The sequence below is a fragment of the Ciona robusta genome, chromosome 5, assembly GCF_009617815.1.
Source record: "Ciona robusta chromosome 5, ASM961781v2".
NCBI lineage: Eukaryota > Metazoa > Chordata > Ascidiacea > Phlebobranchia > Cionidae > Ciona > Ciona robusta.
In genome coordinates, this window is record NC_143239.1 from 1,425,279 (window position 1) to 1,453,083 (window position 27,805).

Below are 27,805 nucleotides of genomic sequence, written 5' to 3' on the forward strand. Positions count from 1 at the left end.
TTGCTCCACAGTCACTAATGGCAACTGAAACCGCCTTGTTGATTACTTCTGGTTTGCTTTTGATTAAGCTTAGTTAACCGTTGTAGTAAAAGGGGGAAATTAATATTATGCTAATTCGTTTAATACGTTCTTACTCATAACATAGGATCTTTAATATCTGGTATTTTAGACCGTGCCCATTCATCGAAGCTATGCTTTCTTGTCATATCTTGTCTACCACTCCATGTGTCATGATATCATGATGAGTCACGTTTATTTTTTGCCAATCTATAAGTTAAGGTGCAAGCTATAGGTGTTTCGAAGTACTTTTAAGGTGAAATTAATGATTCAGTGACGGTAGGAATTTTAATAATGTTTGAAGAGTTTAAAGGTAAAGTTATTTTATATTTTCTTAAGGCTGTTTCATTATAAGGCAATTACCAAAACCCTTATTTTATAGATTTTACACTTACACAAATTAATATAACATGGCTAGTAATTCAGATATTAAACGATTTGTTGCGTCGATCGTTCAGTTTCTTGAAGATGAGTTAAAAAGAGATGGAGTTACTCCTGAAATGGCAGAAAGCATTGATGTCGCTCGCCAGTGTCTGCATATGGCTTACACTACAACACCAGAAGATGTACCAAGCTCACAGAAAAAATTGCTAAATGTGTTTTTGGAAGCATGCCCACCTCCAGTATGTTTGTTATGTTTTTTGGTGCTAGTGAAGAATCTCCCTCCCCACCTTATTTGATAACCACTAACCCCTAACCCCTAGGTTAGAGGTTCGGTGTTGATGGTTAGGGGGTTGGTGGTTATACGGGTTAGTGGTTAGCAAACAAGGTGGGGGGAAGATTCTTCACTAGCACCCCCTGTCCTATACAAGTTACAAACATGGTAACTTTTAGGGTGGCACAAGGTGTATAAAACAGAACACAATGTTATAACAACTGTCAATTTCTGATGACGCCAAGATAAAGCAAGTTACATTCATTCAACCTCTAACACTTCCCATCAGCCTAATTTCTAACATACTGAAGGATTCTTCACCACTGTCAAGATTTCCTTAGTGTTTTAAATGTCAATCTATTTATGTGTTTGTTTTAGGCCAAACCCAAAGCTGTGTCAGAGGAAGACCAGGCAAAAGCCGAACAATTAAAACAGGAGGGAAATGAAATGATGAAAAAAGAAAAGTTTGATGATGCTATTGATCTTTATACCAAAGCCATTGAAATAGATTCCCAGAATGCTGTGTATTACTGCAATAGGTAAAACCATGTTAGTGATTTGGTAATTATGCGTATAGGAATCTATTTGTATCAGTTTTCTGCAACAACAAATGTGTCAGTTATATAATGTTTTTATCTGGTACAATTGTTATTTAAATTTTTATAATCTGAAAAAATTCTATTTTCTAGAGCTGCAGCGCAAACTGGAAGACAAAAATATGACATGTCGCTGACAGATTGCAAACGGTCTCTTGAAATTGACCCAAAATATAGCAAGGCGTTCAGTAGAATGGGGTAGGATTTGGTTTACCTACATAGATTATATTATGTGGTTTAAACTATGAACATTACATGCAGTGGCGGAAAAAAAAAACAGTTTATAACTCTAGTTCAATTAATTTGTATTATTTTAAACTGATCCTTTATAGAGAATATTGTTTGTTGGGGGCCGTTTGTATCTTTGATTAGGTTTATATGAAGTTACCAATGTCATAGCTTAATGATTAACAAAAACATGTATCATAGCAGTTTCTGGTTTAATTGAGAGTACCACTGTTGTAATTGAACAGTGAGCATGCCTGTATCATTTAAGTGAAATAAAACTGTATTTAAATGTTAATATAACTGATGATCACAGTCTAACATATTCGAAAATGGAAATGTACGATGAAGCTATTAAAAGTTATAAGAAAGCATTGGAACTTGATCCAGAGAATGAAGGATATAAGAAAAACTTAAAGATTGCTGAAGATAAACTATCCTCACAAAATGCGGTGTGTATAACCCAACTAATTAGTATTTACATATTTGTATGAAACCTCTATATTACAACACTTAACACTACTTTGACAGATGGCAGCACCTCCATCTATGGCTGGCCTTGGTGGCTTGGGTGGCATGGGAGGCATGGCAGATATGATGAACAACCCCATGTTTATGAATATGGCACAAAAAGTAAGTGTGCTGATTTTTTTTAATGTTATACTTTATAAAAGGTCTCTTTAAGAATGTTATAGCACAGAACACACAAGTTTATTTAAGACCCAAGAGTTACATATTAAAAGCAGAAAGTTCAGTGCCATAACAAAGTAATTAGTGTGACTGCCTTTAATCTAGAGTTAATGGGTTCAAGGCTTGTCGCTGCTACCATTATGGGTAACTTGCAAGCTGGCACGAGGTATATTAAAGAGATCATTCGTGCCGCGTTATAACAACTGTAATTTTCCGGCCACGCAAGGATAATGCGAGTTACATTTTCAATGCGTTTTGATTTTCCAATTATTGGTATTATAAGTATCAAATTAAGTTTTATCCTTGTTAATATAAATATTAGGTGATGCAAGACCCAAATATGCAGAAGATGGCAATGAGTATGATGAGTGGTATGATGGGTGGAGGCGGTAACGATGGAGATGTGGCTGTGGAGGGAGCTGCGGCTGCACAGCCACCAACTAACTTTAATGAAATTTTACAAATGTAAATTTGGGGCTTTGTTTTTAATATTAGGACAGGAAAAGTTTTTAAAAACTGCACTAGATCATTCTCTTTTATAAAGCTACAGAATTATGATAAGTGGGTTACTTCTATGAAAGTTAAGTGTCCTGTATGTTTGATCGAAATTCATTTCATAAACTTTTGTTTCTTGGTATACAGGGGACAGCAATTTGCGCAACAAATATCACAAAATAATCCAGAGGCTGTGGAAGAGCTTAGAAAACAAATGCAAGGTGGGGATGGGGAGAACAAAGAAAATCCACCAACAACGTGATGGGATGTTTCCAATTATTTACTTGCTGCTACCAATGGTTGTAAATTGCTTAAAGTTTCATGTAAAATGTTTAAACAAGTTCTCACATTTAAAATTTTGTTAGTGAATTAAAACGTGACACCACGCTTAGTGTAGCATATTCACAGTGACAAGGCTACAAAAATTCAGCATTGCGCTAAATAAGTTCATGGTGCCATAATATCATGTGCCAATAAATACAACAATCTTGGAAGGTTTTAAATATTAAAACTTTCACCGCAACCACATGTCCCTTTTATGTTTGGATTATTAAAAACAAATTCGCTTGAAAGTTTGTCAGTGACGTAGTCCATCTCAGTACCAAGCAAAGACATCTGAGCCTTTGAATCTATGATAACATTCACTCCTGCGGTAAAACAGGTAGAAAGAAGTTAATTAACTATATAGATCAGTAGATCACTATATTCATGCTATAGTTAATAAGATAAAAGGGTTACTGCTGAACTTAGTTAGACTGTTTAAACAACCTGGGACCCAGGGTTATACAACTACTCCTTTTAACATAAACTATGGTGAGTCAGTTTAAATAGATCATAAAAAAAGAAATTAATCACACCGTCTTGTGTTACTTGTTCATCAAACTTTTCCTTTTTTGAAGCAAAATCAAGTGTGTAAGACATGCCATTACATCCACGTTGTTTTACTCCCACCTTAAGTGCATTCTAAAAACAGGTAAGATTTAATTTTAATAAATATGTTGCTGTCCTGTTAACTACTATATTTGTGACACAATATTCTTCATGCTTACAGCTTCAGGGTTTTGTTGAAGAAGTTCTTTGACTCTTGAAACTGCAGCTTGAGTCTGCGTGAGATAGAGATATGAATTAAAATTGTTATTAATAATATTTGTTTAATTATAGAGGAATGGCTGTCGGTTTAGAGTACTTACAAGACTATAGCACTGCTCTATTCCATGTAGGTTAGGCCCTACAGGATGGAACACCATGCGATTTCTGTTTTGGGCCCGAGTTGGTTAGCCAAACTATAGTGGTAGTAATATGCACAAAATAGATGCCAAACAGTAGGAATACTGGAAGTTGAATTACAAAAAAGGTAAAAACGATGATATTTTTGTACATATTATATAATTAACATACCAAAACTAATGCTTGTTTTGTTGGAATCATCCTTCGTCCTTTAACAGCTCGTACAGTTGCTCCAATTGTCTTAGAAGCCATCATACGAAACAATGGTGAAATAGCGTAAACACTTTTAACCCAGTATGCTACAGAATAACTAAACGACGTTAACAAGACCTAATCAGGAATAGTCAAGTATTTATTCTCAATTTATATGAGATACGGAAGAAACCTTCTTTTGCTATATTTACACCAGCTGGAATTGTCACAACATTGTTGTACGTGACGACAACTGTGTGTCACTTGTCGGAAATATTCGGAATCCGAACTTTAGCAGTAAAGAGAGCGAGTGTAAAACCATAGATACCTTACAAGGTATCTATGGTAAAACAGATGTGTTATGTGTCAGATGTGTTATGTGTTTTTGTAAGGTATCTATGGTAAAACAGATGTGTTATGTGTTTGGTCACGTGCCTTAATTTAAAAGAAGCAGAACCAAAAGTTACAAAATGTTCAACTCGAGTGAGAACCTACGAGGGACCGTCTCGAATATGTAAGTAGTATGTAAAAAATCTGTTTGTCAACCGTTTTTGACTGTTTTAATATGGTTTAGTAATGCACCCATTTCTTGTACTCGTGTGGTGGCAGTAACAACAACCCGGCTACAGCCTACAGTTCCTGAAGCAACACAAGAAGCAATGGAAGTAAAACAACGCTGTGTAGATAAACAAACACAGTTCGTTATTAAGTATAGTTCATACGAGGAGGTCAAAGAAGCAATACATGAGTTTGAAAAGGCTACTCAAACAAAATATATATTTTTTAGAAAAGATAAACATGGTAAATATCCATCATCCATGTATTGCAGTATTTCTTTTAGCTGGTGTCGGTGACCAAAGAATTTTTTTGTCCTCAAATGATTTTCCGGTCTTACTCATTTACCACTTCGTCCGGCGCCGTGGTATAGTGGTTAGCGTGCCTGCCTGTAACCCAAAGGTAATGGGTTCAAGGCTCGACGCTGCTACCATTGTTGGCGTATGTGTCCTTGGGCAAGACACTTAACGGCAATTGCCTTAACCCAGTGGCTAAATTATCAGCCATACATAAAAAAAATAAAAAAATCCCCAAAAAATAATCACCCACAAAGTAACATACATGGTAACTCGTAAGCTGGCACGAGGTGTTAAACCCGTGTGATAACCACTGTCGTTTCCCGGCCACGCGAGGGTAAAGTAAGTTACATTCATTCATTCACTAAAAATACCTATATTGGTTGATAATGATATTCACAGAATAGTATTATTTAAGTTTAGTTTGGTAAACCTTTTGAGTTTTCATGGACTTGGACTTGCTTAAGGTTAACGATTTATTATGTCACAATAGCAATATGCTATTACAATAAGGCACATGCACTGTTTAGTGCTGGTAAAAACCTTAATACCAAACAAATTGTTTAATCTGTAATGTAAATATGAAATACGCATTCTGTGCCCTGATAATCTAATCTTTGTTTAATTCAAGGCTCAGTGTAAAAAATACGATGATGCAGCACTTTTAGTTTTTGCTTACTTGCTAAAGAATTACCTACCTATTATTAGTTGTGATTTAGGTTATAAATCAATGTAGGTGAAAAATATACCTTAAGTTTACAAATATCTATTTTTAGTCTCTATTTTTTTGCTATCACCTCTTGTACACTTCCAAAATAAGTATTATTTATGTATATATTTCTTACCAAATGGAATTTAAGAATATGTAGAGGTGCAAGTTTAATTTTAAAAATCTAGCAAGAGGCATAAGAACAAAGATGCAATCCTCTTCTTTTTTTAAGATCCGAAAAAGAACCATGTGCAGTGGGACCAAGAAACTGTTCCATACGTTGTGAAGTCGTTTACGAAATATGAATGCGAATATGGAAAAGATAGAAATAGATTAAGAAATTTAAAGAGAAGAGCAAACACTCCACATCCAACATTAGATGTGCCACAAACAAAATACCTTCGAGTATTGGGTTCTAAAAAAAGGGATTGTCCAGCAAGGTTAACTGTAAGAGAGATTAGGGCTTTTCCAGATTATGAGGTATGTGTGTGTAGTATTGGAAAGCATTGGCTAGTGGATAAATCCTTGCTTTTTTGGAAATTAATTATAACTTTTGGGGAATAAATAAATGTTATTCATTCAAATTTAATTTAGTAATATTGATTTTACATTTTATAGATTGCATCTCCTGATAAAACTGTTAAAATGAGAGTTTCTACATATTTGAAAAAAACTGGTTTGTCAGCAGTTCAAAATCAAACTACTTACTACTTTGTTAAATTTCCTTTGCTTGACGAACACCATGGACACGTGATCGAACAGGTATGAAGAAAAGTTTAATGTTTACTTTTTGATCACTGATTACTTTTTGTTCAGTTTAATTTATTAAATCCATTAGTCCTCAGGTTTTGCAGAAGAGTTGGATAGCAGGGTGTTTGATCAATTGGGTGTATTAATGAGCAATCGTATCCCACAAAAAAATTTGTTTAAAGAACTAAAGTTGTTTGTTATGAATGAGTTGTTCAAGGATAGAGAACCACCTATGCCAAATGACAGACGCTTTTTCCCGACAAAACAAGGTTTTCGTGAAAACTACTTGCGTATTAAACAAAATCTAGCAGTTGCAAAGGTTGACGACATGCCATCTACATCTCAAAATATAATACAAAATACTGATCCAGTTTATGTTACTCTCGACCAAGAAATTGTTTGTTCATTTCAAGATGATGTTCGTTATACATGTGTGCCAGAGATTCAAGATGTAACCACTGATGTATGCCAACAAGTCCAACCTGTTGCTTATACTACTAATAGTAGCCAGCACTGCAATACTGAGGAAAATTGCTCAAAGAGTGCTGTAAATGAAATGATTGAAATTGTGGACGATATAAAAGACGTTTTATGTGATATTCAATCTGAACAAACCATTCAAAAGGCAAACATGGTGTTGCGTAATACTTTAGAAAATTTAAAGACGTTTTGTTTGAATAATGATACAAAAATTGGTGAATCTTGTCATTCTAGGAAACGCAAGAGAAAAATTTCGACAAAACTTAGCTTGTGCTGAGTAACACCAAATTAACTTTTAAAAAATAAGAATTCGTTTCTTTGTGTATTCATTTCTTTATTATGATTACATTGTGGTACTGTTAATTATCAACGCGTTTTGCAGGTTTGTTTGCTTTAAAAAACTGTGTAGAAAGGATTGGTAAATGCAAATTGTAAACTATAGTATCCTGGAAGTTGGAACTATTCGTGATATTTTCAGCATTAGTCCTGTAGCAGAAATTGTCAAGGCTATTCAATGACAGAAATGTGGGAATACTGGTATGTACATTAGTTGGTCTTCCTTAATACTTAATGGATAACATGGTAATAAGGTTCTGAATGTTAAAAAAATTTAGGTGTGGTAAGATGGATTCATCCACTCCTGTTTCCGATAAAGCAGAAGATAATGGTGGACAAGTGGAAAACACACAATCGTGTGAAGTTAAACAAACAAAGCAAGTTTTTCAATATAATTCAATGCAAGAGGTTAAACAAGCAATAGAGGAGTTTGAAAAAGCCACTCATTCGAAGTATGTGTTTTTTCAAAAAAAATATAAGAAGGGTTAGTATAATGATTGTAAGGATGTTGCATACTGGTCTGAGCTTTCTTCTTGTATCTAAAGCAGTGGCTCTTAAACTGGGGGGCGCACCCCCTAGGGCGGCGTGAAACACTCAGAAGGGGGGCGCAAAAACGATAAAATTAAATGTTATTACATTGGTGTTTAAAAGGCTAAAACACGACGCAGGTAAAATTAAATTAAAAAAGCAAACATTTAAGCCTGTTTTTAAACCTCTTACACATGCTAAATGATGAGGTGTCAATCCCTATTATGACGCAAATAATCGCCGTGTGAATTGCTATTATGTCGTAATTAATTGCCAGGCAAAACAATCGCTATTATGATGCAATGAATCCCTACTATTTCGTAACAAACAGTCTACCTAAGTAACAAACAGTCTGGCTAAGAAAAAAATGGTAAATATAAGGTGAAACTAGTCAAACTACAACGTAAACTGAACAGTTATTTGATTTCACTCTTGCGTTGATTTCGATAAAGTGTTTTACGCAATAAAACAGATACAGGTTTAAAGCATGTCCAATATGTCAGGTTTGGATGTGGTGGATCATGGCAGATATTAATTGAACACCACTGTGGTAACTTAACAAAAAGGGAGGGGGGGGGCAAGTTTGTTGAGATCTTCATTGGGGGGCGTGCTTCAAAAAGTTTAAGAACCCCTGATCTAAAGGATAATGGTTTAAAGCTTTCTGGCATTGTGGGCTTTTATAGTGTTGGAACAACACACATGTTAATAATTGTTTCTGATTTCTATTTGGTTTTAGCAATTATATCGACAGATTACCAGCGATAGCAACACTGTGCATTAAGCCAAACATTCCGTATAATCTTTGCCAATATTTTAAATATTTTTTTTTAAATTAAAACCTTCATTAAAACAATTTAATAATAACACCTAATACACATTATTTACCTGACTAATTTTCTAGATATCCTGAGCTCTTTCCTGCATTGGGGTAACGAAGGCATACCTTATATTATAAAATCATTCACAAAATATGAATGTGAATATGGAAAAGATAGATGTAAAAATCGTAACTTGAAAACAAAAAAAACTGCGAATCACCACATGCTGGGTTCAAAAAAGAGAAACTGTAAAGCCTTCATATTCGTAAGAGAGATTATTACATATCCAGATTATAAGGTAATTCAATTTGGATATTCTGTTAATTTTTGGTAATTCTTGTGTATTAGGTTTGAATGTATATTTCTTTAAAATATTATTCTGTGTATGAACATGTGCTTCTATACCATTTTACCCTTATGTTTGTTAATGTTTAACTGTCTTATTCGCAGCATGAATTTAAAAAGCATGTTCAAATAAAATCTCAAAAGGATAAAGTTTCAAGAAAACTAAGAAGCGTTGGTTTTTTGTCTGTTCCACGGCAGATTACATGTTTTATTGTGGGGTTTCCCACTTCTGATGAACACTCTGGGCATCAGTTTGATCAGGTAACTTCTGAAACCCAGTAACCATACGTAGTTAAAAGGTTTAATTAAACTTTAGTGTGTTATTGTTCAAAATGATTTTCTTACTTTAATCTAGTTATCACAGACATTTGTTCGAATCTATAAAATAAATGATTGCATTAACTTTAAAATAAATGATTGCCTTTATAAAGTAAAGTTGCTGCATAGGTTGTACCTAAAAAGCATGCATAATGTAATGAAGAAACCTGTTTTATAGCAACCGTCATTTCTCTGTAATAAAGGATAAATAAGTTTTAAATTCAAGAGGAATCATACAACATTTTCTTATTTGTCTTTCAGTTGGATAAAATGAATTCTGATGATTTGGATGAGTTGGACAGTAGAGTGGTTGAGCATTTGGGTGTTTTGATTGACCAACGTGTGCCCTTCAAACAATTATTGCCAGAGTTGAAGTTATATGTGGTCAATGTACTGTTTAAGGATAAAACACCACCTGTGCCAAACAACAGACATTTTTTTCCAACAAAGAAAACATTTTTTAAATATAACTGTCTTCTTAGACAAAAGAAAGGAAAAAAACGTAAAAACACAAATAAACAAAATCGTAAAAAGACCGAAGCCCAAACAACACCCGAAGCTCCCTCAACACCTGAAGATCCTGCAACAGCTGAAACTTTGTTTCCAATTGATGATCCAGCTTATGTTACATTCGACCACGAAATTGTTTGTGCTTTTCACGAGGGGGGTGTTTGTGATCATGTGCATGAGATTCAAGATGCTGCCACTGATGTATATCTTATACAGCCTGATTACAATGCTGTAGATACTGCCCAGCAAAGCTTAGCTGAGGAAACCTTTACAGGTGGACATATGCATAAACTTATGAAAATCGTAGATGGTATAAAGGATGTATTACAAGATATGCAATTTAACAAATCTCTTCAAGAAGCAGATGATGTGTTATGCAATACCTTGGAAAATTTAAGGCAAATACGTCACAATGAAGATGCAGGAATAATGGAAACAAAGCGTAAACGAAAACTTTCTACTTCATTTGAATGTGATATTTATAATGACAGTTACGTGGTGTAAATAAATTACAAAATGTTCTTCGTGGACACAGTGTGTCCACACCTAAATTTTGTGCTGTTCGTTGTTTTACTATTATAGTTAATACACTTTGTATACCGTATTCTCTTTGATTTATATTCTCTTTAATTTTCCAAAAAATCTATTCGGGCAGTAGTGTATAGAGGATACCAAGTTCGTAACATAATGTTGTATTGCTGTAACTATATTAAGCGTTTTTCCCAGAGCCATAGAAATACCGAGTAGACCAACCCATTGTTACGTAAAACACAAATTGAATGGCAGTTTGGGTACAAAAAATAGGCAGATGCAGTAATTATCTAGTTCAATTACCTTATTTAAACGTAACTTACTTTACCTTCGCATAGCCGGAATACGACAGTCGTTATAACACGGGTGTACTGCTTCATACACCCTATGCCAGCTTACGGTTACCACGTATGTTAATTTGTGGATATATATTTTTTTTATGCATGGCTGATAATTTGGACAACCCATTGGTGATTACTGAGTTAGAGCAATTGTCGTTAAGTGTCTTGTCCAGAGACATATACGCCCACAATGGTAGCAGTAACCAGCCTTTTTCAACCCATTACCTTTGGGTTAAAGGCAGGCGCGCTAACCACTTTGCCCGGCGTTTTGCTGGTCGGTTTTCAACTAAAAGCATACAAGTTTATTCATGACTTGGACCGTGTAGCTGCAGCCGTTGGTAGCCTAAACTGCATTAATAAAAGTATAACCATTAGTAAATATAAAATAGTGCCTTGCCAGCGTGTATTATGTGACGTTTTTCCGCCAGCACTAAAAATGTATAAGTTACGTTTGTTACATTTTGTATCAAGAAAATGCTACGATCTTGCATAGCAACGCTTAACATACACCGTTTAGCATACATCTAACTTTCTAACATCTAAACTATATTTGCCCAAAATCTGCGATCCGGCTAAAAACCGTAAAAAAAATCAAAAAATTACTTCAACGTTAAGCTCACAAAAAGACGTAACCTGACATCAACACTCATAGTATTACCATAGTATACTGAAGTGACAGTGGTATTACCAACAATCCATCTTATTCAAAACAACTTGATTAAAGATTGAACCATTTAATGTCACACAACGTTTTTACGCAAACAAAATATAGAACAAATAAAGCTAACAGTTGCATTATTATAGATGCATTTATCGCTCTACTTCAAACGATTTGGTTCTATAAAACGAAGGATACGGAGCAGTTTTGATAATGTCTTTCACTTTAAACAACGGATAGGCGCCAAACATTTGAGTTCTGACGTTTTTGCCAGCAGATCGGTAGCCGTGATATGACTCGGGGGAAACCTCGATAATATCTCCGACTTTAATTTCAATCTCACACATTAGTTCCATTTTGGAAAGATCAATTTGTCTCATGTCTGGTGCAGCACGTTTGCAAAATCCAAGGGATGGTTTGTGGTCCATAATCGCTTTGTGAAGTTGGATAGCTTGCCCCCAGTAACGATAAGCATGATCGATATTAGTGGTAGTGAAAGTGGGATCCGAGCCGTACTGTTGCTTCATTTCATATACCAAGCGTCCAATCTGTTTTGAATAGGAAGTTTAATTTTTATTTGCTTCCTGTTGGAGATTGTTTGTAATATATGGATTTAAACAATATGTTCAACTACATAGATTCTTTTCTACGTTGTAAAGTTTAAGTTTGGTAAATTCCATACAACGTGGCGCGCCATAGAAACTGTCTTAGGGACACACACCTTCTATCACCTGATGAGCATCGAACCCGGAACTTTTCAGTTAAGTTATAAACGCCTAGTACCACGAAAGTATACTACGCTGGACCGCTATATGGTTTGTTTATGCAAATCCACGCAAAATCCGCATTCATAATTTGATATCAGAAAACTCACATTAGATGAAAAAGTTCCAACAAAATGATCGCATTCTACCAGTAAATGAACGTCAGTGACGATTCCTTTCAAACCATCACTGCTTAATCTTGACGAAGTATCGGCGTGGCTTGTTGATTGTTGGTTTGTAATGAAAGTGAACTCAGGGTATCTAGAATTAGTTAAGCGAACTTGATTAGATTTAATGCAGCAGAAATCAACGCGATCTAAAGATATGTCACTGGTGGTTCAAAAAGTGGTTTAAAAAGCCCGTTGACGGTTATTGTGAAAGTGAACATTTTTTATTCTTTATCTGTAAAATGCTTTCATCATCCCCCAGCGCACGTTTTTGATTTTTTTTAACGCTTAAAACTCATGCGTAAAACCTTTTATACTTCTTACAGATTTCTCAGCATATCCATATATTCGAGATCGTCCGTTGCAACGTAGACAAGTTTGGTGATGTTTGTAACGTCATTATTGATGACGTATTTGTCGTACCAATTCGCCACAGGGTCCATGTAAGCTTCCATTCGTTGAAAGTTTGCTTCGTTTGATTTATCCGTTCTTCGAATGTGAACACTGAGAAAAATACCCCATTTGAGTTTTTGTAATAACGATATGTCCTTTAACAAGACATAGTTCATATGAGATTTTCGAGATGTTTGACCAGTATTCATTATACCAATTCACTTACCCAACTACGGGATGCTTAAAACCAATATCTTGCTTTATAATTTGAACCTCTCGCGTCACCCATGCTTTGGGTCTCATAAGATAACTTTGAACTTGACCTGCCCACCACACGAGAGGATCTCCGTGGATCGGTTTAACGAGAGGATAAAATTCCTCCGGTATTGTCATTGGAGCAAACGGAGTCTGTCGGTCGCGTGATCCTATTAGAGTCACTTTTACAACTTCTGTATCAACCGGGGTGGGATTCGAACTCTTTTCACCTAACAAAAAAATAGTTTATGGAACAAAATAGAGTAAGCTTACAAAATGAATATGCACAACGAAACCGTGGCTTTGTGCTGCTATCGACGTTGTCGTATATGATTTGATCAAAGTTAATATAGACATTGGCTTAAATTAACCACAAAGAAGAATTCAATTTCCGTTAGTAATGGGAAGGTTAGCTTAAGCCGTTCAGCCGCCACGCGAAGATAAATAGCCAGTGATTTAGTATTATATACTTACTGTACCATTCTGGTGCTTCCTTCCCTCCAGTAATATTGTTGCATGTTTCACTTAGTGGCATGAAGACTTCATCTAACCCAGGATAGTCAGTGATTGCCTTGAGATCCCATTGCATTACTCGATTCGTACCGATAGCTAGAAACAAGCAGACGCCGTAATGATGAACCAAACAACCGAAGCCGCATTTTGCTTCAACATTACAGAATAGTTTCTTTGCTCTGCGACAGTCCTTCTGGTTCTGGAAGATAAAAATGGCGTACTTTAATTACCATTAACATAGATGTATGTTTCGTTACAACTTGATAATAATAATGCTTATAGTGAGTAAATGACTCGTATATCCTCCCATGTCGGGCAACCACAATCTATGGTGGTTTCGAGTTAAAAAATATGCGACTTGTGGGTAATCGTTTTTCCTCTATCTCTCTCCTGTTTCTACCGGTTTGTACGGCTGACAATTTTGATAACGCATTGTTGAATATTGAGTTGTAGAAAACGCCATGTTTTTGATTCTAGTATCCCGACCACGGACACAAGCGAGAATAATAGTAGAAAAAAACTGCTAAAAGTATTTAAGATATATAGATACCTGTGTGTGCTGTATCAGATGTTGTGCTCTACGATTCAATTCACGAAGTTTGTAACGATCGCCTTCCTCGTCTTTGTTGTTTAACAACGTCATTTCATTTATTAAGGAACTTGTAATAAAATAGAAATCAAAGTCACTATTATATATTTATGTTATATAGTATAGGGGGGGGGGGAGAGGCACCTTTGGTACATATATCCAAATATCCTGATCGTGTTTTAAACAACTAACAAAGGTCTATTGAAAACTCGTGAGAATGCGATTTTACAACTCTTTGAATGTTCCTTGCTTGTACTACCAAATGGGGCAAGAAAATGAAATGAAAAGGTGTCCCATCTACCTTCAACCTTTGAAGGTATATAATATATAAAAGTGGTTATCAAAATGTAGCCCTTGCATGTTCTGTATAATACATGTTCAATAAACTTATGCGCATATAACTTATCAGACTTACTGTCATATTGCCAAAACAGCTGTCACTTCTAATGGATTCTATATTAATAACCGTTGGCGTTTCTTAATAGTACTGTTACCGTTCAATTCAGTTATGCGTAGACGTGACAATAAAAGTCTTATATTTATATATAGTAGAATAGGATAAGGTAAGATAAGACACATTTTCATTCTATTTTTTTCGTCTTACTTAGTAGAAAACAAAGAATATCATTTGTAGAATTGGAGTTATATAATCGTATCTTCGATAGACCATTGTAACTTGTTTAAAACACGATCGGATATTTGAATATTATCTGGCAAAGACGTTTAATTCTTCCCCACCCTATAAGTTCTATATCGTAATGATGTTGTTTGATTAACTCATATATGACCTACGAATAGTTTTGTTTACAGGAATAAGGAAAGGTTTTTACTTTTCCAATGGAACTAACAGTCGATCCCAGTTGACCAACCGCTGAACTAAATCTTTGTTTTTCTCAGCTAATTTGTTCATATCGTGATTAAGCAGTTGTTGAATTTGAAATGACTTAACGATGACGCTTCTGATTAAACTCCGCACCTTAAGTCCATGTTTTAGGCTTTCTTTATCTGCGAATATAATGTCAACTTGAATCATACACAATACGGTGATCATACATTCAACTATGTAAAATTCTTCACGATAACAGCATGACACATCGTCACATAATACAAGCAACTACGTATCTCGACTATTCATATATAGTAGAGGGAGATAGGACACCTATTTGGTCTATTTTCTCGTCCTATTTGGTAGTTAACAAAGAACGTTTAAAGAATTACAACCCTGATCCGCCCGACTCCCACATACCATTTTTAGTTGTTAAAAACAGAACATTTAGATATAATGTGCTAAAGGTGTCCTGTCTTCCCCACCCTACTTAACATGCAATTTCAAACGTCTTAAAGGTAAAATACTTCTAAAGGTTGATGGTAACGCAGTTTTACAGAAGCAATCTTAACACTCACGCGTGTATTCTTTACTGACAACAATTGTTTTTTCAGTTTCTTGAAATCTAAAAATACAACGAGTTTAAATTATATTCGTTGTCTAAGGGCTTGAAAAAAATATTGTCCCAATGAACTATAACTAACGTATATTGGAAATCTTTAGTATAGTAAGGTGGGAGGGAGATGGGACAAGGGGAAGATGGGACACTTTAGCACATAATAACCAAAAATACGAATCGTAGTTAAAACAATTAACAACACTCATTTAGAGTCGTGATGATCCGGGTTTATAATACTTTGAATGTTCTTTGTTTTTTATCAAATCGGCCGAGAAAATAGAATGAAAGGTGTCCCATTCTCCCAACCTTACTATATCCGACATAATAGATAACATCTATTTTCAGTTATATTACTGAGCAATGAAAAATAAATACCTATACACATACCTTCGATTATAAACTACACACATAATGATAACACATATCAAGGCGATCGATACCAAATGTGCTTTCCTTAAACTAGCAGCTAACATTCGGAAAATCTAAGTTTCCTTGCCACAAGTAATAAGAGAACGGAGATAGCGGAGAGTCTTGTGTACAGAGCATTTGAACGTGTATGTTACAGGTCGTCCGTATATGGCCCCAGGCGGCCATTTTTTCACTTGCGCCTATTTTTTAGACCGTAAACTTTTTCCATTATCCTTTCGTTTAGATTTTCTTTGCCAACAAATTCCTGGTAACAAAATGTGCTTCTGATTCTAGATTTTAATCAACACCGCGTATAGCAACGGTTTCAGAATTTTGTTATCCAAGTTAAAAGGCTGTTTAAACTTTAGAATGTGTATATGCAAATCGGGGATTTATCTAGTATTTAGAAAATTCCGCCGATTTGCATCTTTAATGCTCGAGACAAACATGCATAAATATTGGTGTAAAACTTATAACATATATATAGTTTTTTTTTCGTTACATGACGTCTATTTTTGCACAAGTTAACATAAAAACTCAAAGTTTACAGTCTGCGAAACGGTAGCGAATATTGTTTGGCTAATAAGTTGTCACGGGTGTTTCACCAATAACAAGCGCGTGACATATTTATACCAGTAGCGTTCAGTATGACATAAAATACAAACAATGAAGATCATTCGAATCTGATCCAAAACAGCGCAGGTGATGCAACGCCAGTACAGGGATCACACTTTATAGTGGTGCTCAGGATTTTTTTATCTTTAAGGGTGGCTAAAGCAGTCTTGCTATAAACGTAGTTGATATTTAGTCCAAAGGAGTGGTTCTCTGCGTTTCGTATAACTGCCGCATTGCCACTCTTTACTTCAGAAAATGTTATCTGCGATATAAACTGCATTCGAAGTATTGAAAACCTTTATCATATTTAATTGGGTTATGTTACCAACTTAATTTCTCGAGCTTACAGCGACGAGCAAAATAAAGCAATCCAATAAACGGTTCGTCATTTTTAACTTGTGTGTAACACGGGTGTTTCAGAAACTACTGTTGGTTCATGTATTTGTTACAATAATGATTTACACTAACCGAGGAGGTTTCCTTCAGGCTTGAATCTAGATTGACTTTTTGTTGCACGGGCATTTGCCCAGAAAAATATGATTGTAATGAAAATTACCTAAGTCGTATTGTGTTGCAGGCTAGACCAAGCTTGCTGCATTCCTTTTATTTGGGCATTTCATTTCGATTAAGAAAAAATAAAGCCGGTCATTACAGTAGCGGCATACCCTTGTTACTCGTTTGCAGAAAAACAGTTTAGAAATCGTTAAAGGCCTAAGGCGTTAAGTGACTTTATCAAATTGGGAGAAGGTTGTGGCTTGCGCCGTTTTGCTTATAGTTGGGTTTAAACTGAAGTGACATTTTTAAATAGTTTAAATGTTTACTGTCCGTTTTAAAAAGATATATTTTGTGTTAGTTGTTGTAGCATTTATATGCGTAACTCTCCATGTATGTTTTATTGCAAGGTAAGTTCATAGTTTTAAGCGGTATGATTACAAAGTGTTGTATATATTGGTATTCAAGTTTTCCTGATACAAATCCAGTGAACAAGCATGGAGGTGATAAAAATACAGACCCAAAGCCTATTTATCTGTATCATAAAATCAACGTATTAAACATATAGTACTGTGGGGTAAGATGGGATACCTTTAGGACATAATATCCAAACATCCTGTTCGTGGTTTAAACAATTAACAACGGTTTATGTGGATGTGAGTATACGGTTTTATAATTCTTTGAAAGTTCTCTGTTTACTACAAAATAGGACGAGAAATAGATTAAAAATTTGCCCCATCTTTCCCCACCCCACTATATATAATTATTTATTACCTAAGTTATAACTCCTAAAATAAGTTTAATTCGATTCTATTATTTGTACAGTAGACAAGGTGATGATACAATTTACGGAAATAAATATAGCGGTGAGTAAATTACTGATGATATCTATATGCCATGTAATCGCGTGCAGTGTAATCATAAAGACATTTTGCTTGTACATCTACACGTTATAGCAGTTTCTTAAGTAGGTTGGGGGACGATGGGACACCTTATCATTCTGTTTACTGGTCACATTTGGTACCAAACAAAAAAAAATTAAACAAATACAAATCGGTTTCCTTACGACTCCCATAGACTGTTGCTAATTGTTTAAAACACGATCAGGATATTCGGATATTCTGCGCTAAATGTGTCCCATCATCCCCCACCCTACTATATGTCTGTTATATTTTATTATTATAAATATATAAACATGCTTTGTTTACTAATGCGCAGTAAAAGAAAGCTTAAAACATGGACTTAAGGTGCGAAGTTTAATCAGAAGCGTCATCGTTAAGTCATTTCAAATTCAACAACTGCTTAATCACGATATGAACAAATTGGCTGAGAAAAACAAAGATTTAGTTCAGCGGTTGGTCAACTGGGATCGACTGTTAATTCCATTGGAAAAGTAAGTAAAAATCCTCTATATAATCAATTGTATAATGTAGCCAAAATTAAAAGCGTTTACCGATTATAACGTATTACCATAGTATCATAGTATACTAAAGTGATACTATGGTATTAGAGTACATCACTTGACATTTCAAACAGATATTTCTTCGCAAAGCGAACATAGAAAGTCTAAATAAATGAATGTTTATTGAAAATATTATTGAGCTCATTATGTCCTAGCAAATATTATGAAGAACGAGCTACACTTTAATAACCACTGTGATATTTTATAAGAGTGGGGGAAGATGGGACACCTTTTTAAACCGTATTTTCACGACTGATATATACCGTTGTTAGTTGTTTACGATCAGGATATTTAAACAATATGTGCTACACAGGTGTCTCGTTTTCTCAACCCTGACTATATAATATAAAATATGTATATAGTAGGATAGGGAAGATGAGACACTATTTCATTCTTTTTCTCGTTCCGTTTGGGAGTAAACAAAGAACATTTAAAGAATTATACAACCTGAAACCGGATCAGGATATTTAGATATTATGTGCTACAGATGTTTCGTCTTCTTCCACCCTGCTATATATCATCATATCACAAATCATAATGTATATAATGGTGACTTTGATTCGTATTTTATTACAAGTTCCTTAATAAATGAAATGACGCTGTTAAACAACAAAGACGAGGAAGGCGATCGTTACAAACTTCGTGAATTAAATCGTAGAGCACAACATCTGATACAACACACACAAGTAACTTCTTTAGCCCTCATATATTTTAAGTATACTAATCCAAGGAAAAGAGTATTTGTTGCATGGCATCGCATTAGATCTAATACAAGCTCATAGCAATGTTATGCCGAAATTGCTGCTTTCAAACTAAGCTATACACTATAGATACCTGCCTATATTTCTTTCAAATTGGTTTGACAAAATAATATTTTCCAGAACCAGAAAAACTGTCGCAGAGCAAAGAAACTATTCTGTAATGTTGAAGCAAAATGCGGCTTCGGTTGTTTGGTTCATCATTACGGCGTCTGCTTGTTTCTAGCTATCGGTACGAATCGAGTAATGCAATGGGATCTCAAGGCAATCACTGACTATCCTGGGTTAGATGAAGTCTTCATGCCACTAAGTGAAACATGCAACAATATTACTGGAGGGAAGGAAGCACCAGAATGGTACAGTAAGTATATAATACTAAATCACTGGCTATTTATATTCGCTTAAAGGCCATTATCTCTGAGTCGATTTTGTACAAAGCCACACTGTGTTAGAAGCATGAAGCGTATTGCGATAGTTTATCACAGCCGCTTCCTTCATGTATATTTTACCATTGTAAACCTTTGGTTTATATATTTCACACAAACTTTTTCTTGTTATTAGGTGAAAAGAGTTCGAATCCCACCCCGGTCGATACAGAAGTTGTAAAGGTGACTCTAATAGACTCACACGACCGACAGACTCCGTTTGCTCCAATGACAATACCGGAGGAATTTTATCCTCTCGTTAAACCGATCCACGGAGATCCTCTTGTGTGGTGGGCAGGTCAAGTTCAAAGTTATCTTATGAGACCCAAAGCATGGGTGACGCGAGAGGTTCAAATTATAAAGCAAGATATTGGTTTTAAGCATCCCGTAGTTGGGTAAGTGAATTGGTATAATGAATACTAGTCAAACATCTCGAAAATCTCATATGAACTATGTCTTGTTAAAGGACATATCGTTATTACAAAAACTCAAAAGGGGTATTTTTCTCAGTGTTCACATTCGAAGAACGGATAAATCAAACGAAGCAAACTTTCAACGAATGGAAGCTTACATGGACCCTGTGGCGAATTGGTACGACAAGTACGTCATCAATAATGACGTCACGAACATCACAAAACTTGTCTACGTTGCAACAGATGACTTAAATTATATGCAAATGCTGCAGAATGTGTAAGTACTAGAGTACAACAAATGTTTGGTCGCTTTTCTAATTCTTGTTTGTAAAGTCGTGGTTAGTTAAGCCCAAATTAGCCAAGACTTTATTTTAAACTTTAAATTACTTCATTTAAAACAAAATTAAGAGTATATAAGCCCCGCGAAAGTTTCTGCAAATGTAAAACGAACTGCGACATAGTTGTGTGCGGCTTGGCCTTCATGCCCACGAGAGTGCGAAGTAAAGTTCGACGCGACTGGAAATTGCAACGCTGGCCATATTTAAACGGTGTTATTATTTCTCTGTGTAATTTTATCTGTACAGTCCGTACCAGTTGAACATTCAACATGGTGACTTAGCAGTTATATAGTAGAGTGGGGGAAGATGGGACACCTTTTTTATTTTATTTTCCCGTCTAATTTGGTAGTAAACACAGATATTCAAAGAACTATAAAACCGTATCCTCACACTTATACGATCGACCGTTGTTAATTGTTTAAAACACGATCAGGATATTTGAATATTATGTACTAGTGATGTCCCATCTTTCCCCACAGTACTATACATTAACCAACTTTACCAAACCGGCTTGGTTGTAAAACAAGTCTTTGTTTAAATTGTTTAAGGGCCTATATAGAAGGTAATTCTGAAAATATAAGTTGAACTGTACTGATAATACGTAGCCCCTCTACAGAATTAGTTTATACCACCTCACGATATATATGCGTCATAAAACATACGGAATGTAATATACACAACAGTGCTGATGAATTACAAACTAATTAATTTCCTATGCTAGATACCCTGAGTTTACGTTCATAACAAACCAACAATCAACAAGCCACGCCGATACTTCGTCAAGATTAAGCAGTGATGGTTTGAAAGGAATCGTCACTGACGTTCATTTACTGGTAGAATGCGATCACTTTGTTGGAACGTTTTCATCTAATGTGAGTTTTCTGATATCAAACGCTGCTACCATTGTTGGCGTATGTGTCCTTGGGCAAGACACTTAACGGCAATTGCTCCAACCCAGTGGTCACTAATGGGTTGTCTAAATTATCAGCCATAAATAAAAAAATAAAAAAATCCCCAAAAAATAATCACCCACAAAGTAACATACATGGTAACTCGTAAGCTGGCACGAGGTGTTAAACCCGTGTGATAACGACTGTCGTTTTCCGGCCACGCGAGGATAAAGTAAGTTACACTCAATTCAATTCAAATTATGAATGTGTAGATTGGCGTAAACAAACCATATGTGTAATAGATCTGACTGATTGTATTTTACCATTGCTGTCAGGCGTGATGGCATATAGTAGCGCGTCTGTATAAAAAAAGGAAACGAATTCACGACGCACGGCACGACGATGTGCTACTATTGTAGGCGTGTGAATCTTTAAGAAGACTCCACACTCATTCGACCTTTTAATTCTCCAGATGAGTGGTTCTTAAACTTTCTGTATGCTTTACCCTTTTAACAAAGATGCTTCATCAGATTTACCTCCAATGTGTAATATGGCGCCTATTTATTAAAAAGCGAAAACAACTAAATACATCCGTTATATTTAGTACAACGAATGCGCCATAGCTTTTTGCAACGAGTTGTTCAATGTCTGGTAGAGTACTACAATCGGCCGAATTTTCTTTCCCATCATCAACTGATGTGGATTTTTTGAATTACTTACCCTCCAAATAAGAGGAATTCACCCCAAAGGGGTGATTTGTCAGCATAAAATATAAATAATCACTTCTAATGTTACTTATATGTGGTATAACTCTAGGCTCGATCGTGTTATAAATATATTTACGTTGTTATGTCGCCACGCGAGGATATAAATAACCTACCCCACAGATGTAGTAGGATGGGAAGGCATCATTTCATTCCATTTTTCCACGTCCCATACAAGTAAACAAAGAACATACACAGAATTATAAAACCGTATCCTCACGGTCACGGCTTTCGTATAAAGTCTATAGACCGTGGGTATTGTTTAATACAGGATCAGAAAAAAAACTCTCACTAATGGAATTAAACTTTCTATTCAAAACAGATTGGACGCTTGGTATATGAAATGAAGCAACAGTACGACTCGGATCCCACTTTCACTACCACTAATATCGATCATGCTTATCGTTACTGGGGGCAACCAATACGCGTTCATGAGGCAATAATGAACCACAATCCAACACGTGATGGGTGTCAGCGCGCCTTTATGCAGATGAGTCCCACATATCTTTCACAAATGGAAGACATGTGTGAAATTGAGCTTAAAATTGGGGACAAAATCGAAGTTTGGCCGGAAATATTTCACGGTTACAAATCTGGGGGCAGGAACTTTAGAACTCAGAAATTTGGCGCGTATCCAATGTTTAAAGTAAAAAAAGTTATTAAGACTGCACCTTATCCTTCATTTTAAACTCTTTGGCAAATATTTGGTATATAGTTTGTTTTTTAACTGTTACTGATTCTGCGCTGTTTACATTTTAAAAATACTGTTATTTGGTATAAAAAATACAAAATATTGAATATACATATCAATTATAAGTAAGCTCGATTGCGAATTGGAAAGGTTATATCATCAAACAAACAAGAAAACGTTCTGATTTCAAAATATCAAATTCTGCAGATTAATGCAACTGTATGTTTTTTTTCGTAATAATATGTGTGATTTCAATATTGATCACAGCCGGATACGTAAGTCATCGATTTATCATACTTGTATATGAAACACAACTGCCATATATGCGGTGATTTTTCCTGTATCTAAAATTTATTCACAGTCGTTTATAAATGTCGGTCAAAATGAGCCGCGAACTAAAAAAAGTTTGGTAAGCACTGCTTGTAATCAAGCGTATACACAACAGTATGATATCGTGGTCGGGCAGTCAGCAGTATGCAAACGTACCTACGATGTCACGTTAACACTTTGTTACTTGGGGTGGGAGCATGAGACGTTACAGGCAGCTGTTGTTTTCCGTGCTTGTTTTAGGAGTTCTTACTTTTATTGGAATTAATTGGAAATATAAAAAACAGCAGCAATTAAGCGGCTCCTTTAACCAGAAGAATAATAATGTTGGTCCTTCGGTAAAATGGAATTATGACGGAATACTTGCATTGGAAAAGCAGATAAAGAAACAAACCAGAACTTACAATGTTGCAAAAGCCGTAAGTAATGTTGTTACATTTGTTAAATCATTGTATATATTTAAATACATTCAAAACTGAACCGAATGTAATCTTGCCAGACAGAATCTTTGATGGTTTATTTGCAAATCAGTAAGGAAACTAATTGCCCAATATGATGGTTTGTTTAAGAGCATACGATCGTATATAAGAGCATACGATCTTGTATGTATTGTAAACGCCAGATCCTGTACTGGCTGTGCGTATTGTCTTCGTTATCTCTGAAATCTCAATAGAAGCCCGCTGCTAGATACGTCCGGAAGATATAGTGGGGGAGGATGGGACAACTTTTCATTACATCCCATTTGATCCCCCCATCATAGAATTAGCTGTCGAACTTGGGGTATGCTGCCCAGTAGTCAAGGAGTGTAAAACTGCCTTTTCGTTCATTTGTATAAAGTTTCGTATAAATAAACGCTATGCGTGCAGATCCAAATAAAAGCGTTAAATTAGAGAGACAAAATCTTAAACTATTCTATAAACACGTAATCGTGAAAACAGTGCGCGACAGTAATCGAATGTTGATCAAATGCTTCATAAAGTATTTCCATTGTTTGCACAAATTCCAAAGACATAAAAAGATTTATTGCCGAAACATAAAGTCGGGTTAATTATTCAGGGACCCTTTTATCCCATCCTCAACGTGTAAAGTACCCCAAGCAACGCAAAGTGATCTCATGTTTGCAGTGACCACAGTCCAACTCTACTGTTGCATTTTAAACCTTCATGGTATTACAATGTGGGTGTGAGGGCTTTGAGCCGACATACGCTTAATTACTTTTATATTGCGTGCGGTTTTAGGTTTGCATTATTTCACTCTTTGTTGTGAGGGAGGTTCAGTTTGTCGATTTTATCGTGTTTTTTATTCGTTTTCGTTAACATTGTTTCACTTCTATTCACTTCTTCACTGCTTTTGTTCACTATTGTCACGCTTGAAGGCTCACGTATTTAAGTCTCGTCGTTTTCCGTGCCGTTTGATTGATTGGCCGTTAAGGTAACATCCCAGACCAAACACCTCAAACACGTAACAATGGTTGCGCAACAAACTTAACGAAAAAAATGCTTCTCTACCATTTTACTGTGTTAAAAACAGTTAACCAATATTTTATGTAACATAGGGTGCATTTAAATTACATTAATCCCAAGTTCAGTTGTTGTTGTTGTTGTTGTTAGCAAAACTGGTTTCAATTAATTTTTTCAATTAATATATACCAAATTTGCAATGAAAGTTATTATTTTAATTATTGTTTTTTTTTATATAATATTCTTACTATTTTTTTATTATTTCATGTAATTAAGCAGCCTTGTAAATAAGTAAACACAACTAATGTTAAAACACTTCCAAACTGATGCGCAATGCCGGACGTAGTCTGGCGGACAAAACTTTTGTGATTTATTTGCGAATTCAATAAGAAAACTAAATGTAACAAATGTGGTTTATTTATTTTACGTAGGAGTCCAACTGAGTCGCTATGGACCAAAAAAATAAGGCGGAACCGATTAGTAACAAAGCAACCCACGTTATATAGAAACGTATACGACAGAGGGTCTTATTTTTTGTTGTTAAAGAAAAACTAACGTTTCCAATTCTCGAACAGGCATGTACGTTGAATGTAAACAAAGATATACCAACCTCTTACAAACCACGGATAAAATTAGATCCAAACAAATTTCTCCTGCCGTTTTTGATTTGGGGACCGAACAATCAACTTATAGGACTGAGAGACTCAATATTTGTCGCCATTAAGCTTAACAGGTACAAAGGATTGTGCTTATTTATTAAAATGGCGGTGCATAATACGGAACATAATTGTATGATATATATTCAGGAAGTGTTTGTATTGTGACTGAAAGGACTGAAAGGCTCTTATTGAACCTGTATATTCTTGTTCATGTTGTCTTTATGCTGTATACAACACATTCATAATTTGCTTGTTTATAAGGCGTATTTCGTCCTCAAAAAACCTGCACTTGCATAGTTAATGGTTATAAATAACATCCTGCAATTTTTCCATGTTTTACCAGGACGCTTGTGATACCAAGATTTTTCACGCATTACAAAGATACTGGAGCTGAGAAGGAATCTTTGGTGCATGCTGCTAATCGTATTGACTTAGAATATCTTGCTCGGTTCATATCGTTGGTAACTTTGGAACAATTTCAAAATAAATGTCGAAGAAAAATTGAAGTTGTTTTTCAGGTAATTATTTATTCAAGATAGGTACGCATATGAGTTGGGATTTTTTGAAAGAAAAAGCTTGGAAATTCGTGTTAATAATTAACCCCTGAGATTACTTTTATATAATACCATAGCATACCGAAGTAACTGAGGTGCTGACTTTAATATGCTATGATAATACTCTTTCGTGGATTTTTAACTACTAGATTGGTCGAGAAATATAATTGTGTTTAATAACTCCTTTAGTTAAGAATTTAAGCGTTGATTCATTTGTTACATGCCACAGAATCGTCCTGTTGTCTGCAGCACTCTTACTGCAGCTGAGCGGGCCACTGGAACCGACATTTTAGGCTCCAAACATACACCAGGGGTGGATGGAAAACTTACTATAAAGAAAAGCGATCCAAGATGTAAACCTGAAATATCAGCTTATCCTCACGAAGTGGATGATGGGACAAAACATGAAGTCCGAAATTTAAAAGCTATTTTCAAGTATTACATATACAGTAACATTAGACAATTTCCAATCATTTTATCCCACGCCAAATAAAGTTTAGCCATAACCATAGTTGAGGACGCACAAAATTGACACAGATTCTGTATTCCAGTTTATTGTATTAAATTGCATATAGAGAGTATGTGGCAAACTACGGCAGCTAGCCCATTTTAACCCTCCATGCCAAATTTGACCCATTTATAGGCCATTTTATTCTGGCGTTTCTGATGTTATGAGACAATATAATGTTTTCTCGCTGAGTCATCACGGACCCAAATATAAAATTAAAGAACATCTGGCCAGTAAGTAAAACATTTTTCCTCCTTTATAGTTCCACAGCCAAGTGCGTCGTATTTCTTTCACCGTTCCAGTCATTGAGCGTGTCTTCAACTTACGGTAGAATGCATCATGATCATTACGACATTCCCAGCATTGCTAAACTGACGACGACAAGCTCAGTTGAAACCGTAGATCCTTACAAACTAATGGCTGCTATAGAACACGAGACGCGGAGGCCACCATACGTTGTGAAAATTGCCACCGAATTCCTTCGTGACGTCATGGCAAATAACAGTTTTGTTGCAGTGCATTGGAGGTGGGTAAAAAACGTGTCCTTGCGTTATGTACGGTTAACTAAAGTTAACTTCCAAACTCAGTGCTTTTTGTAAGGCAAAAACGATATATAAATTATTCACCTGCACAGCATAACATTACGGTTTATTTTTTATATTATGCTTAGTACGATAGGCCGAGCGTGTTATGTAGGTGGTGGGGGAAGATGGGACACCTTTTCATTCTGTTTTCTCGTCACATTTAATAGGAAACGAAGAACATTCAAAGAATTAGTAAACCGTATCCTCACGACTTCCATAAACTGCTGTTAATTGTTTATAACACGATCGGAATGTTTGGATATTATGTGCTAAAGATGTCCCATCATTCCCCACAGTAATATACAACTGGTTAAATGTAAAACTTTTTTTACCAGATATGACAAGGAAATTGTTTCAGAAATATGTTTAACCAAGCCAACAGATCCCATCTGCAACAATTCCGTCACCCCTGGCCATCTAGCGGTTGGGATTTCGAAAGTTCTTAAAGAGATAGCACCTTTAAACCAATCAAAAAACACTGCACCGTTCGTATACATCGCATCACCTCCAAAATTAAAAGACTTTGTTACTGAAGTGAAAACGAATTTGTTAACGAAGCATTATTATCGGAATCTAAGTTTGCAGTTAACACCTGTTTTAACCACAGCGGATTTGGAAAAGTATTTAGACGCAAAATATCCGCGGCAGGCTTGCAAAGATTTAAGGCCTACGGACAATGAGTTTCTTTCTTTGATTGAAATGGAAATTTGTTCAGCTAGCGTGGCATTTATTGGATCTCAATTTTCTTCTTGGACAGCTGTAATTCAGCATTACAGACCAAAAAAATATTTTAAATTTGACCGTTCTGTTTACGATGTTATATTCTGAATTTAATATTTATTAGACCGTATATAAAGCTGATGAGGGTGTCGGTATCTAAATATATAAAACAGGAACAAACAGTTTATTGGTATATTGTAGACTGTAGAGGTATATATATTATGCAAGTATTTTTACTACTGCACGATCAAAATTATTTTATGGATAAATGTATGTATATATGTAAATTACTTTACCCG

At 35.4% G+C, this 27,805-nt stretch overlaps 7 protein-coding genes across 14 annotated transcripts; 5 read left to right on the top strand and 2 right to left on the bottom strand.

Moving 5' to 3' along the window:
- The first annotated feature begins 418 nt into the window (after positions 1 to 418).
- Positions 419 to 3,290, top strand: LOC149735391 (small glutamine-rich tetratricopeptide repeat-containing protein beta-like). Its single transcript, XM_089877852.1, has 7 exons — positions 419 to 680; positions 1,091 to 1,251; positions 1,402 to 1,506; positions 1,850 to 1,985; positions 2,065 to 2,166; positions 2,546 to 2,688; positions 2,866 to 3,290. The coding sequence occupies exons 1-7, from the start codon at positions 468 to 470 to the stop codon at positions 2,978 to 2,980; spliced, it is 975 nt and encodes a 324-aa protein (XP_089733978.1). The 5' UTR covers positions 419 to 467; the 3' UTR covers positions 2,981 to 3,290.
- On the bottom strand, positions 2,817 to 4,319 carry LOC149735392 (iron-sulfur cluster assembly 1 homolog, mitochondrial-like). The gene is made up of 4 exons (XM_089877856.1): positions 4,117 to 4,319; positions 3,768 to 3,821; positions 3,576 to 3,681; positions 2,817 to 3,365 (listed from the first exon to the last, which is right to left on the bottom strand). The coding sequence occupies exons 1-4, from the start codon at positions 4,198 to 4,200 to the stop codon at positions 3,217 to 3,219; spliced, it is 393 nt and encodes a 130-aa protein (XP_089733982.1). The 5' UTR covers positions 4,201 to 4,319; the 3' UTR covers positions 2,817 to 3,216.
- Positions 4,320 to 4,491: 172 nt separating this feature from the next.
- Positions 4,492 to 7,309, top strand: LOC149735393 (calcium-responsive transcription factor-like). 2 transcript variants are annotated; one of them, XM_089877846.1, is made up of 5 exons: positions 4,492 to 4,651; positions 4,712 to 4,938; positions 5,930 to 6,177; positions 6,316 to 6,459; positions 6,536 to 7,309. In XM_089877846.1, the coding sequence occupies exons 1-5, from the start codon at positions 4,608 to 4,610 to the stop codon at positions 7,202 to 7,204; spliced, it is 1,332 nt and encodes a 443-aa protein (XP_089733972.1). In that variant the 5' UTR covers positions 4,492 to 4,607; the 3' UTR covers positions 7,205 to 7,309. The 2 variants fall into 2 exon arrangements, with proteins under 2 accessions (XP_089733972.1, XP_089733973.1); XM_089877847.1 differs by lacking the exon at positions 4,712 to 4,938 and having other exon boundaries at positions 4,503 to 4,651.
- Positions 7,295 to 10,386, top strand: LOC149735394 (uncharacterized). Its single transcript, XM_089877844.1, has 5 exons — positions 7,295 to 7,464; positions 7,542 to 7,747; positions 8,693 to 8,907; positions 9,060 to 9,215; positions 9,534 to 10,386. Exons 1-5 carry the CDS (start codon positions 7,442 to 7,444, stop codon positions 10,284 to 10,286), a joined length of 1,353 nt encoding a protein of 450 aa, XP_089733970.1. The 5' UTR covers positions 7,295 to 7,441; the 3' UTR covers positions 10,287 to 10,386.
- Positions 10,387 to 11,372: 986 nt separating this feature from the next.
- LOC149735395 (alpha-(1,6)-fucosyltransferase-like) lies at positions 11,373 to 15,996 on the bottom strand. 3 transcript variants are annotated; one of them, XM_089877831.1, is made up of 9 exons: positions 15,826 to 15,996; positions 15,398 to 15,444; positions 14,824 to 14,998; positions 13,955 to 14,063; positions 13,366 to 13,603; positions 12,863 to 13,121; positions 12,568 to 12,747; positions 12,187 to 12,337; positions 11,373 to 11,860 (listed from the first exon to the last, which is right to left on the bottom strand). In XM_089877831.1, exons 1-9 carry the CDS (start codon positions 15,909 to 15,911, stop codon positions 11,465 to 11,467), a joined length of 1,641 nt encoding a protein of 546 aa, XP_089733957.1. In that variant the 5' UTR covers positions 15,912 to 15,996; the 3' UTR covers positions 11,373 to 11,464. The 3 variants fall into 3 exon arrangements, with proteins under 3 accessions (XP_089733957.1, XP_089733958.1, XP_089733959.1); XM_089877832.1 differs by lacking the exon at positions 15,398 to 15,444 and having other exon boundaries at positions 15,826 to 15,965; XM_089877833.1 differs by lacking the exons at positions 14,824 to 14,998; positions 15,826 to 15,996 and having other exon boundaries at positions 15,398 to 15,417.
- A 1,205-nt stretch (positions 15,997 to 17,201) lies between these two features.
- On the top strand, positions 17,202 to 23,016 carry LOC149735396 (alpha-(1,6)-fucosyltransferase-like). 5 transcript variants are annotated; one of them, XM_089877834.1, is made up of 9 exons: positions 17,202 to 17,363; positions 17,779 to 17,819; positions 18,172 to 18,346; positions 18,993 to 19,101; positions 19,297 to 19,534; positions 19,735 to 19,993; positions 20,109 to 20,288; positions 21,071 to 21,221; positions 22,326 to 23,016. In XM_089877834.1, the coding sequence occupies exons 1-9, from the start codon at positions 17,275 to 17,277 to the stop codon at positions 22,689 to 22,691; spliced, it is 1,608 nt and encodes a 535-aa protein (XP_089733960.1). In that variant the 5' UTR covers positions 17,202 to 17,274; the 3' UTR covers positions 22,692 to 23,016. The 5 variants fall into 5 exon arrangements, with proteins under 5 accessions (XP_089733960.1, XP_089733961.1, XP_089733962.1 ...); XM_089877835.1 differs by having other exon boundaries at positions 17,782 to 17,819; XM_089877836.1 differs by having other exon boundaries at positions 17,204 to 17,363; positions 18,201 to 18,346.
- Positions 23,017 to 23,100: 84 nt separating this feature from the next.
- On the top strand, positions 23,101 to 27,759 carry LOC149735397 (uncharacterized). The gene is made up of 6 exons (XM_089877841.1): positions 23,101 to 23,440; positions 25,057 to 25,214; positions 25,484 to 25,658; positions 25,924 to 26,129; positions 26,465 to 26,728; positions 27,122 to 27,759. Exons 1-6 carry the CDS (start codon positions 23,222 to 23,224, stop codon positions 27,612 to 27,614), a joined length of 1,515 nt encoding a protein of 504 aa, XP_089733967.1. The 5' UTR covers positions 23,101 to 23,221; the 3' UTR covers positions 27,615 to 27,759.
- Positions 27,760 to 27,805: the final 46 nt, after the last annotated feature.